Consider the following 12,574-nt stretch of genomic DNA (forward strand, 5'->3'; position numbering starts at 1 on the left):
GCTTGTTTTGTTTGCCCTAGCGACACCATTAAGAGGACTGGGTGATTGTGATTAGAGATCAATTCACTGTCGCTTCGAGTACACGACGAGGTTACGAAACCCGTCATGGCGATAACATGGTAATTTAGAAACAAGGCGTGTATGAGGAACTATCAATGTCTACGGTTTGTGTTGGGATTGCCCTTCGGCACTTCAGGGCTCAACCAATTAAACTCTCGGTGTCTACGGCGTTAGAATGAACTTCGTGCATCCATTTATTTCTACGAAATTACCAACGCTAGACTGGACGTATTCGACCATGCGCCCAGATTATGCAGGGAAAACCAGCGATACTTTTTAAGAGCAAAGGGTACAGGAACTTAGTGGCGTTCTCAACTCATTCCTCTGATCCCAGTATAAATTGGATCGGCGAGAAAGGTTAACCCAACCCTGCTTGACACTTTGTGCCCCTCGCTCCCTAGTCTTGGCATAGGATTTAAAACATCGAAAAGGTGGGCTATAGGAAAAAGCGTAGGGAACCGCTTACTTTAAATAAAACAAGAACTGAAAGAAAGAGGACTGAACATAATACCGGGTGGAAGATACATGCTTTACCTTGCAAGTTGTGAAAGCTTTCTTCTCAATAAGAGTGAGAGTTAGTGGTATATAGCTTTATCGAAGCCCGAAATGAAACGATGTTGCATTGAAGAGGACTCGAACCCCTAACTACCTGGTTCGAAGCCAGGGACTCTATCCAATTGAGCTATCGGTGCGGGGGGGTTGGGTCAAGGAAAGCCCAACCCTGGAAATGTTTTTTGCGTTATTTCAAAATGAGTTTACGTAATTAAAGAAAATTAACTCAATTAAAAGACAAAAAAGTCAATCTTTGTCGTTGATGATCTCTCGGTTGGTTACCGAATAATTTATCCATCCCTTCCCTAAAAGAAAGTAATTACTTGATATATGTAATCCGTAATATTCGGATTCAGTCGTCAGCTGTGGTTTTTATCCTCCCCAGGGTGTCCGCTCTGCCTGTCACACGGTTTTTTAACCATGACGTCTACGTTTAAGTTTAAAGGCAGTCCCTTTATGAATCCGGCTTCTAAGCCTATGGAACTTAACGAAAATCTAGACAGCGTCCCTGGCTTTATTATGAACGGCTTGGATTTTATCCGCCTCCTCCTGCGAAACAGTTATTTCTGTTTCTGGATTCAGCGGCATGTCTTGCTCAACAAAAACTACTTCTGGAGTCGAAGGCAAGAGATCAAACAGGGCTTTATACATGTCAATCAAAGGTTGCGCCTGGGAGACTATTTGCGCGGCATAATGCGCTATCACTTCCTGGGAGAAGGGGACCTTCAAGAGGAGTTCTATGCCCTCTTCCGGGGACATGCTTAAAGGGAGAGATACCCCAAAGATGAGCATCAAGCCAGGAATAAGGTCCTTATGGAACGACGTGAACAGACGGGAGTTTGCCTCCTTAAATTGTACCGAAATCTGAGCCCATTCCTGCATTGTGGCTTCGCTGACTATGGAGGGGTTTAACTTGGCAGAGATAGAGTTTACTAGATTGTTTATTTGCGCAGGCTGCAGTTGTGAAAAGAATTCATAACCGTTCTCAGCGTTGGGCAATCTGCCTTGTTGGCAGGTTTTTAGTATTTTATCACAATCTTGCCAAGTTTCAAATAAGATTGAACGGCAATCGTCCTCCTTTAGTTGCATAAACTGTGAATGTGAAGACGCTTGAGTTACTATTGAAGAACTACTAGCGCCCATATTCATACAGTATGCTGTTTCAGCAAACCCAAGCCCAATTAGATATAATAAAATTAAAAAAAGAGCAACAAACAAGAATACCTTTCTCAACAAAAGAAAGGAGAGATATATGGTGAGGTTATTAAAAAGAAAGGAGAGATATATGTTGAGGTTCTTAGAAATAAAGGAGAGATATATGGTGAGGTTATTCAAAAGAAAGGAGAGATTTCTGGTGAGGTTATTCAAAATAAAGGAGAGATTTCTGGTGAGGTTATTCATGTTTATCTTGTTTTCTTTTTTTAAGATACAAATAAGATTGAAAAAGCCATCGTCAAAGCAAACAAGGCAATAGCTTCTGTTAAGGCAAAGCCTAAAGTAACATAACCAAATAATTATTTAGCTAACGATAGATTTCACGCCAGAGGGCTTGTCAAAGAACTAAATACGTTTCCAATACCTACTGCTGCTCCTGCTAGGGCTATGGTAGCCGCTCCTACTCCAATTAATTTTGCACCTTCTAGCGTAACTAATTCTTAAGTGTCTGTGTAATAATAATAAAAAAGTGTAGCTAGCACACTTTAAACGAAGTAAAGCGGTTGGCTGGCAAAGAAAGCTTACGCCTCTGAAGAAGAAAGATAGAGTTTGCATGCCTACCTTACCAAACACGTTGGATGTCGTCGGAAAACCAAGACATTTGGTAAACAGTCTTGTTGTCTCTTTGCAAGCAAGCCCATTTAATTGTAACAATTTAACGGATAACAAGATTATTTCCGGATGAATCCAAAGAAAAAACATAGTAAGCAGAGCCCTGACCCAAATGAAGAATAAGTGGTAGATTGGTAATGTTATCATTAAGGTTCATTGGTTTTATATAATGTCAACAATACAACTAAGCATTCGTTGACAGAGTCAAAGTTCCCCGTTTCTCAATCGTGGCATCCACGTTAATAAGTCGAAAGCCTCTTGGGCCGTCATTATCAACCAGGAAGGAAATCCTAGAGGAACTAGGATTTTTGGTCCAATAGCAAGGGAATTGAGGGAATGTAATTTTGACAGAGTAGTCTCGTTAGCTCCCGAAGTGTTGCGATAACTAATGAAAAAAAAAAGAAAGCTCGTTTCATTTATTAGAACTCAAAGAAACTTCAATTCCTTTAAAAATTTGGGTTTGAAGAGTTAGGTGTCGAATAGTCCAATACATACACATATACAAATAAACAGAAAAATCTATCTATATCTATTCTATCTATATCTATTTAGATAGATACAACTCAATAAAACGAAGATGGATAGCCAATGAAAATGAGTAGAAAGGAAAGAACCTTTTTTCCGCCTTGAATATCATTTAGATTTTGCCAAGAGGAAAGGCTGGAGATTTTAGAAATTACTTAAGTAAAAACAATTAATTCTAATAATTACCGATTGATATTTCACGAATAATGATGCCATCTCCACCACAGTTACTTCAATCAAAAATGCAAATACAAAAAGAAAAGCTATGACTAGGATACCAGCTACTAAAATGACTAGAGGTATCGTGCAAATCTTACTGGAAGAAGGTTTTTTAAAAAGCGTCACGGAACACACAGAGGTGGGGAAAATTTTTATGGATGTCAAACTGAGATATTTTGGCAAAGAAAAAAAGCCTTACGTGGCAACTAAACTATAACTATTAGGTACATTAGCAAACCCGGTCTCAGAATCTATTGCGATCATATAATAATCCCTAAGATCTTAGGGGGCATGGGAATTGCAATTTTATCAACGTCTTATGGACTCATTACAGATCGGGAAGCTAGGCGAAGAAAAACTGGGGGAGGAAATTCTACGCCATATTTGGTAATTGAAAGGGAGAAACAGGGACAAAAGTTACTTATTTTCACCAGTTACGTCTTCAATGAAAAGAATTTTTTTGGAGAAACTTGTAATGTAAATAGGAGGTTTACTTATTCCAAATGATGAAGAAACAGAATCTCATTGACATGGAAGGTACAGTAACAGAATCTTTACCCAATGCCACGTTTTGAGCGTGTTCGGATAATGGATGTCAAGTTTTGACTCATATATCGGGGAGGATGCGACGCAGTTATATAAGAATACTACCAGGAGATAGGGTAAGAGCTAAACTGAGTCCCTATTATCTTACCAAGGGACGCATCATCTACCGCCTTAGAAGTAGGCATACAAACAATAGTCAGTAGATTTCGGTATCAGTTTAGATTTTCGGCAGTTAACCAAACCACTTCTCTTGCCAAATTTCCTATCTTGATTAGATCGAAGAAACATGTAGCAAACCTACAGTTAGATTTACCCAATTAATTCAAGGTTATAGATACGAAAATCCGTGCTTCCATTTGGAAAATATGTAAAAAATGTCGATCGATTCTACGACGTAGAGGAATCATGGTAATTTGTTGCAACTCAAAACATAAACAGAAACAAGGATAATAAATATTTATATCTGAAAAAGAATATTCATTAAACAGAGCTTCCCAATAAAAATAAATAATTAATTATGTCAAGTCAAATAAATCGAGAAAAATTCGTTCACGTGGGGGAAAACGCGGAGTTCAAAAGGGAGTCATTCATATACAGGCGAGTTTCAATAACACCATCATTACCGTCACAGACATCCAGGGACAGGTAATTATTTGGTCTTTTACAGGTGCCTGTGGATTTAAGGGAACACGCAAAAGCACGCCATTTGCTACGCAAGCTGCGGCTGAGAATGCAATTAAAGCATCAGTAGATCGGGGTATGAAACAAGCAGAAGTTATGATGAGCGGGCCCGGACCGGGGAGAGACACCGCTTTGTGAGCTATTCGCAGAAGCGGCATAATCCTCAGTTTCATACGTGACGTGACTCCTATACCGTATAATGGTTGTAGACCCCCCAGAAAGAGACGCGTCTAACTAGTGATTAGTCACATCAAAAGGAGAGAAAAAAAAATTACGTATGCGCAAAAACGAGATGTTGACCTCTAAGCAGGCAATTCAGTGGAAATGCCTTGAATCCAAAATAGAAAGTAAGGGGCTTCATTATGGTCGTTTCCTTGTATCTCCCTTTAAAAGGGGTCAAGCCAGTGTTGTAGGAATTGCCATGCGTAGAGCTTTGTCACAAGAGATTGAAGCGACAAGCATAACACGTGCAAGATTTTGCGGAGTCGTGCACGAGTATTCCACAATAACGGGTCTTCAAGAGACAATACATGATGCTTTAGTTAATCCAAAAGAGATTGTGCTTAGGGGCGATTCAAAAGAAGATATTCAAGAGGCGTTTTCATCTGTAACAGGTTCTAAAGAAGTAACTGCGGGCGATCCATCATTACCACCTGGCGTCGAAGCAATTGACAATTCGCAATATATAGCTACCATTACCCAACCCATATCTTTAACTATTGAATTAGAGATTGAAAAAGATTGCAGATATCGTATAGAAAATCTAGCGAAATCCGAAAAGGGACAATTTCCCATCGATGCTGTATTTATGCATGTCCGAAATGTAAATTATAGCATCCATCTATTTGGAAGTGGTAGAGCGACACAGGAAATCTCATTCATTGAAATATGGACTAATGGTAGTCCGACACCACACGAAGCACTTAGGAAAGCTTCTGAAAACCTCATGGACTTGCCAACCACCTTCTCGTATGTAAGGGGCGGAGACGTATCTCTCTTCGAAAATGGCGAAGATTCTCTTGCTTCCTTTGCCTCCTTGAAAGTTTATAAAGGGTGATTCCCTTGCCTCTGCTTCCAAAGTAGCTTTTGCCTAAACATTTTTAGATTCCTTTGCCTTTTTTAGAGTTTCTAATGATTTTATACCTTTGTTAGACACATCTCTATGTTTATAAGCATAATAATAGAATAAAAAAGGCGTTCTTTAAAAAGATCTACTAAGAAGCAGAAACACACTACTGTAAGCACCAGATGAGTAATAAAAAGTAATGAAACCCCCCTAACCTAAAAAAGTTAGTGGTTGGCTTGTTTTGTTTGCCCTAGCGACACCATTAAGAGGACTGGGTGATTGTGATTAGAGATCAATTCACTGTCGCTTCGAGTACACGACGAGGTTACCAAACCCGTCATGGCGATAACATGGTAATTTAGAAACAAGGCGTGTATGAGGAACAATCAATGTCTACGGTTTGCGTCGAAGCCCGAAATGAAACGATGTTGCACTGAAGAGGACTCGAACCCCTAACTACTTGGTTCGAAGCCAGGGACTCTATCCAATTGAGCTATAGGTGCGAGGGGGTTGGGTCAAGGAAAGCTCAACCCTGAAAATGTTTTTTGCGTTATTTCAAAATGAGTTTACGTAATTAAAGAAAATTAACTCAATTAAAAGACAAAAAAATCAATCTTTGTCGTTGATGATCTCTCGGTTGGTTACCGAATAATTTATCCATCCCTTCCCTAAAAGAAAGTAATTACTTGATATATGTAATCCGTAATATTCGGATTCAGTCGTCAGCTGTGGTTTTTACCCTCCCCAGGGTGTCCGCTCTGTCCGTGAGACGGTTTTTTAACCACGACGTCTACGTTTAAGTTTAAAGGTTACGAATCCGGTTTCTAAGCCTATGGAACTTAACGAAAATCTGGACAGCGTCCCTGGCTTTATTATGAACGGCTTGAATTTTATCCGCCTCCTCGTGCGAAACAGTTATTTATGTTTCTGGATTCAGCAGCATGTCTTGCTCAACAGAAACTACTTCTGGAGTCGAAGGCAAGAGCTCAAACAGGGCTTTATACATGTCAATCAAAGGTTACGCCTGGGAGACTATTTGCGCGGCATAAAGCGCTATCACTTCCTGGGAGAAGGGGACCTTCAAGAGGAGTTCTATGCCCTCTTCCGGGGACATGCTTAAAGGGAGAGATACCCCAAAGATGAGCATCAAGCCAGGAATAAGGTCCTTATGGAACGACGTGAACAGACGGGAGTTTGCCTCCTTAAATTGTACCGAAATCTGAGCCCATTCCTGCATTGTGGCTTCGCTGACTATGGAGGGGTTTAACTTGGCAGAGATAGAGTTTACTAGATTGTTTATTTGCGCAGGCTGCAGTTGTGAAAAGAATTCATAACCGTTCTCAGCGTTGGGCAATCTGCCTTGTTGGCAGGTTTTTAGTATTTTATCACAATCTTGCCAAGTTTCAAATAAGATTGAACGGCAATCGTCCTCCTTTAGTTGCATAAACTGTGAATGTGAAGACGCTTGAGTTACTATTGAAGAACTACTAGCGCCCATATTCATACAGTATGCTGTTTCAGCAAACCCAAGCCCAATTAGATATAATAAAATTAAAAAAAGAGCAACAAACAAGAATACCTTTCTCAACGAAAGAAAGGAGAGATATATGGTGAGGTTATTAAAAACAAAGAAGAGATATATGTTGAGGTTCTTAGAAATAAAGGAGAGATATATGGTGAGGTTATTCAAAAGAAAGAGAGATTTTTGGTGAGGTTATTCAAAAGAAAGGAGAGATTTCTGGTGAGGTTATTCATGTTTATCTTGTTTTCTTTTTTTAAGATACAAATAAGATTGAAAAAGCCATCGTCAAAGCAAACAAGGCAATACCTTCTGTTAAGGCAAAGCCTAAAGTAACATAACCAAATAATTATTTAGCTAACGATAGATTTCACGCCACAGGGCTTGTCAAAGAACTAAATACGTTTCCAATACCTACTGCTGCTCCTGCTAGGGCTATGGTAGCCGCTCCTACTCCAATTAATTTTGCACCTTCTAGCGTAACTAATTCTTAAGTGTCTGTGTAATAATAATAAAAAAGTGTAGCTAGCACACTTTAAACGAAGTAAAGCGGTTGGTTGGCAAAGAAAGCTTACGCCTTTGAAGAAGAAAGATAGAGTTTGCATGCCTACCTTACCAAACACGTTGGATGTCGTCGGAAAACCAAGACATTTGGTAAACAGTTTTGTTATCTCTTTGCAAGCAAGCCCATTTAATTGTAACAATTTAACGGATAACAAGATTATTTCCGGATGAATCCAAAGAAAAAACATAGTAAGCAGAGCCCTGACCCAAATGAAGAATAAGTGGTAGATTGGTAATGTTATCATTAAGGTTCATTGGTTTTATATAATGTCAACAATACAACTAAGCATTCGTTGACAGAGTCAAAGTTCCCCGTTTCTCAATCGTGGCATCCACGTTAATAAGTCGAAAGCCTCTTGGGCCGTCATTATCAACCAGGAAGGAAATCCTAGAGGAACTAGGATTTTTGGTCCAATAGCAAGGGAATTGAGGGAATGTAATTTTGCCAGAGTAATCTCGTTAGCTCTCGAAGTGTTGCGATAACTAATGAAGAAAAAAAGAAAGCTCGTTTCATTTATTAGAACTCAAAGAAACTTCAATTCCTTTAAAAATTTGGGTTTGAAGAGTTAGTTGTCGAATAGTCCAATACATACACATATACAAATATACAGAAAAATCTATCTATATCTATTTAGATAGATACAACTCAATAAAACGAAGATGGATAGCCAATGAAAATGAGTAGAAAGGAAAGAACCTTTTTTCCGCCTTGAATATCATTTAGATTTTGCCAAGAGGAAAGGCTGGAGATTTTAGAAATTACTTAAGTAAAAACAATTAATTCTAATAATTACCGATTGATATTTCACGAATAATGATGCCATCTCCACCACAGTTACTTCAATCAGAAATGCGAATACGAAAAGAAAAGCTATGACTAGGATACCAGCTACTAAAATGACTAGAGGTATCGTGCAAATCTTACTGGAAGAAGGTTTTTTAAAAAGCGTCACGGAACACACAGAGGGGGGGAAAATTTTTATGGATATCAAACTGAGATATTTTGGCAAAGAAAAAAAGCCTTACGTGGCAACTAAACTATAACTATTAGGTACATTAGCAAACCCGGTCTCAGAATCTATTGCGATCATATAATAATCCCTAAGAACTTAGGGGGCATGGGAATTGCAATTTTATCAACGTCTTATGGACTCATTACAGATCGGGAAGCTAGGCGAAGAAAAACTGGGGGAGGAAATTCTACGCCATATTTGGTAATTGAAAGGGAGAAACAGGGACAAAAGTTACTTATTTTTACCAGTTACGTCTTCGATGAAAAGAATTTTTTTGGAGAAACTTGTAATGTAAATAGGAGGTTTACTTATTCCAAATGATGAAGAAACAGAATCTCATTGACATGGAAGGTACAGTAACGAATCTTTACCCAATGCCACGTTTTGAGCGTGTTCGGATAATGGATGTCAAGTTTTGACTCATATATCGGAGAGGATGCGACGCAGTTATATAAGAATACTACCAGGAGATAGGGTAAGAGCTGAACTGAGTCCCTATTATCTTACCAAGGGACGCATCATCTACCGCCTTAGAAGTAGGCATACAAACAATAGTCAGTAGATTTTGATATCAGTTTAGATTTTCGGCAGTTAACCAAACCACTTCTCTTGCCAAATTTCCTATCTTGATTAGATCGAAGAAACATGTAGCAAACCTACAGTTAGATTTACCCAATTAATTCAAGGTTATAGATACGAAAATCCGTGCTTCCATTTGGAAAATATGTAAAAAATGTCGATGGATTCTACGACGTAGAGGAATCATGGTAATTTGTTGCAACTCAAAACATAAACAGAAACAAGGATAATAAATATTTATATCTGAAAAAGAATATTCATTAAACAGAGCTTCCCAATAAAAATAAATAATTAATTATGTCAAGTCAAATAAATCGAGAAAAATTCGTTCACGTGGGGGAAAACGCGGAGTTCAAAAGGGAGTCATTCATATACAGGCGAGTTTCAATAACACCATCATTACCGTCACAGACATCCAGGGACAGGTAATTATTTGGTCTTTTACAGGTGCCTGTGGATTTAAGGGAACACGCAAAAGCACGCCATTTGCTACGCAAGCTGCGGCTGAGAATGCAATTAAAGCATCAGTAGATCGGGGTATGAAACAAGCAGAAGTTATGATGAGCGGGCCCGGACCGGGGAGAGACACCGCTTTGCGAGCTATTCGCAGAAGCGGCATAATCCTCAGTTTCATACGTGACGTGACTCCTATGCCGTATAATGGTTGTAGACCCCTCAGAAAGAGACGCGTCTAACTAGTGATTAGTCACATCAAAAGGAGAGAAAAAAAAATTACGTATGCGCAAAAACAAGATGTCGACCTTTAAGCAGGCAATTCAGTGGAAATGCCTTGAATCCAAAATAGAAAGTAAGCGGCTTCATTATGGTCGTTTCCTTGTATCTCCCTTGAAAAGGGGTCAAGCCAGTATTGTAGGAATTGCCATGCGTAGAGCTTTGTCACAAGAGGTTGAAGGGACAAGCATAACACGTGCAAGATTTTGCGGAGTCGTGCACGAGTATTCCACAATAACGGGTCTTCAAGAGACAATACATGATGCTTTAGTTAATCCAAAAGAGATTGTGCTTAGGGGCGATTCAAAAGAAGATATTCAAGAGGCGTTTTCATCTGTAACAGGTCCTAAAGAAGTAACTGAGGGCGATCCATCATTACCACCTGGCGTCGAAGCAATTGACAATTCGCAATATATAGCTACCATTACCCAACCAATATCTCTAACTATTGAATTAGAGATTGAAAAAGATTGCGGATATCGTATAGAAAATCTAGCGAAATCCGGAAAGGGACAATTTCCCATCGATGCTGTATTTATGCATGTCCGAAATGTAAATTATAGCATCCATCTATTTGGAAGTGGTAGAGCGACACAGGAAATCTCATTCATTGAAATATGGACTAATGGTAGTCCAACACCACACGAAGCACTTAGGAAAGCTTCTGAAAAACTCATGGACTTGCCAACCACCTTCTCGTATGTAAGGGGCGGAGACGTATCTCTCTTCGAAAATGGCGAAGATTCTCTTGCTTCCTTTGCCTCCTTGAAAGTTTATAAAGGGTGATTCCCTTGCCTCTGCTTCCAAAGTAGCTTTTGCCTAAACATTTTTAGATTCCTTTGCCTTTTTTAGAGTTACTAATGATTTTATACCTTTGTTAGACACATCTCTATGTTTATAAGCATAATAATAGAATAAACAAGGCGTTCTTTAAAAAGATCTACTAAGAAGCAAAAACACACTACTGTAAGCACCAGCACCAGATGAGTAATAAAAAGTAATGAAACCCCCCTAACCTAAAAAAGTTAGTGGTTGGCTTGTTTTGTTTGCCCTAGCGACACCATTAAGAGGACTGGGTGATTGTGATTAGAGATCAATTCACTGTCGCTTCGAGTACACGACGAGGTTACCAAACCCGTCATGGCGATAACATGGTAATTTAGAAACAAGGCGTGTATGAGGAACAATCAATGTCTACGGTTTGCGTCGAAGCCCGAAATGAAACGATCTTACACTGAAGAGGACTCGAACCCCTAACTACTTGGTTCGAAGCCAGGGACTCTATCCAATTGAGCTATAGGTGCGGGGGGGGTTGGGTCAAGGAAAGCCCAACCCTGGAAATGTTTTTTGCGTTATTTCAAAATGAGTTTACGTAATGAAAGAAAATTAACTCAATTATAAGACAAAAAAATCAATCTTTGTCGTTGATGATCTCTCGGTTGGTTACCGAATAATTTATCCATCCCTTCCCTAAAAGAAAGTAATTACTTGATATATGTAATCCGTAATATTCGGATTCAGTCGTCAGCTGTGGTTTTTACCCTCCCCAGGGTGTCCGCTCTGTCCGTGAGACGGTTTTTTAACCACGACGTCTACCTTTAAGTTTAAAGGTTACGAATCCGGCTTCTAAGCCTATGGAACTTAACGAAAATCTGGACAGCGTCCCTGGCTTTATTATGAACGGCTTGAATTTTATCCGCCTCCTCCTGCGAAACAGTTATGTCTTGCTGAACAAAAACTACTTCTGGAGTCGAAGGCAAGAGCTCAAACAGGGCTTTATACATGTCAATCAAAGGTTGCGCCTGGGAGACTATTTGCGCGGCATAATGCGCTATCACTTCCTGGGAGAAGGGGACCTTCAAGAGGAGTTCTATGCCCTCTTCCGGGGACATGCTTAAAGGGAGAGATACCCCAGAGATGAGCATCAAGCCAGGAATAAGGTCCTTATGGAACGACGTGAACAAACGGGAGTTTGCCTCCTTAAATTGTATCGAAATCTGAGCCCATTCCTGCATTGTGGCTTCGCTGACTATGGAGGGGTTTAACTTGGCAGAGATAGAGTTTACTAGATTGTTTATTTGCGCAGGCTGCAGTTGTGAAACGAATTCATAACCGTTCTCAGCACTGGGCAATCTGCCTTGTTGGCAGGTTTTTAGTATTTTATCACAATCTTGCCAAGTTTCAAATAAGATTGAACGGCAATCCTCCTCCTTTAGTTGCATAAACTGTGAATGTGAAGACGCTTGAGTTACTATTGAAGAACTACTAGCGCCCATATTCATACAGTATGCTGTTTCAGCAAACCCAAGCCCAATTAGATATAATAAAATTAAAAAAAGAGCAACAAACAAGAATACCTTTCTCAACAAAAGAAAGGAGAGATATATGGTGAGGTTATTAAAAAGAAAGGAGAGATATATGTTGAGGTTCTTAGAAATAAAGGAGAGATATATGGTGAGGTTATTCAAAAGAAAGGAGAGATTTCTGGTGAGGTTATTCAAAATAAAGGAGAGATTTCTGGTGAGGTTATTCATGTTTATCTTGTTTTCTTTTTTTAAGATACAAATAAGATTGAAAAAGCCATCGTCAAAGCAAACAAGGCAATAGCTTCTGTTAAGGCAAAGCCTAAAGTAACATAACCAAATAATTATTTAGCTAACGATAGATTTCACGCCACAGGGCTTGTCAAAG

The 12,574-nt window shown here is 39.3% G+C and overlaps 2 protein-coding genes across 2 annotated transcripts; both read right to left on the reverse strand.

Moving 5' to 3' along the window:
* Window positions 1–757: 757 nt before the first annotated feature.
* On the reverse strand, window positions 758–1,961 carry LOC147421275 (uncharacterized). The gene has a single exon (XM_086505071.1). The coding sequence runs from the start codon at window positions 1,759–1,761 to the stop codon at window positions 1,108–1,110; it is 654 nt and encodes a 217-aa protein (XP_086361197.1). The 5' UTR covers window positions 1,762–1,961; the 3' UTR covers window positions 758–1,107.
* A 9,526-nt stretch (window positions 1,962–11,487) lies between these two features.
* LOC147421276 (uncharacterized) lies at window positions 11,488–12,364 on the reverse strand. Its single transcript, XM_086505183.1, has one exon. The coding sequence runs from the start codon at window positions 12,163–12,165 to the stop codon at window positions 11,488–11,490; it is 678 nt and encodes a 225-aa protein (XP_086361309.1). The 5' UTR covers window positions 12,166–12,364.
* Window positions 12,365–12,574: the final 210 nt, after the last annotated feature.

This window comes from Adiantum capillus-veneris, chromosome 28, assembly GCF_014529385.1.
Source record: "Adiantum capillus-veneris isolate H3 chromosome 28, ASM1452938v2, whole genome shotgun sequence".
NCBI classification, from domain to species: Eukaryota; Viridiplantae; Streptophyta; class Polypodiopsida; order Polypodiales; family Pteridaceae; genus Adiantum; species Adiantum capillus-veneris.

Bases quoted from the DNA above. Each gene is read 5' to 3' on its own strand.
- LOC147421275 (XM_086505071.1), bottom strand. From the start codon at position 1,761: ATGAATATGGGCGCTAGTAGTTCTTCAATAGTAACTCAAGCGTCTTCA.
- LOC147421276 (XM_086505183.1), bottom strand. From the start codon at position 12,165: ATGAATATGGGCGCTAGTAGTTCTTCAATAGTAACTCAAGCGTCTTCA.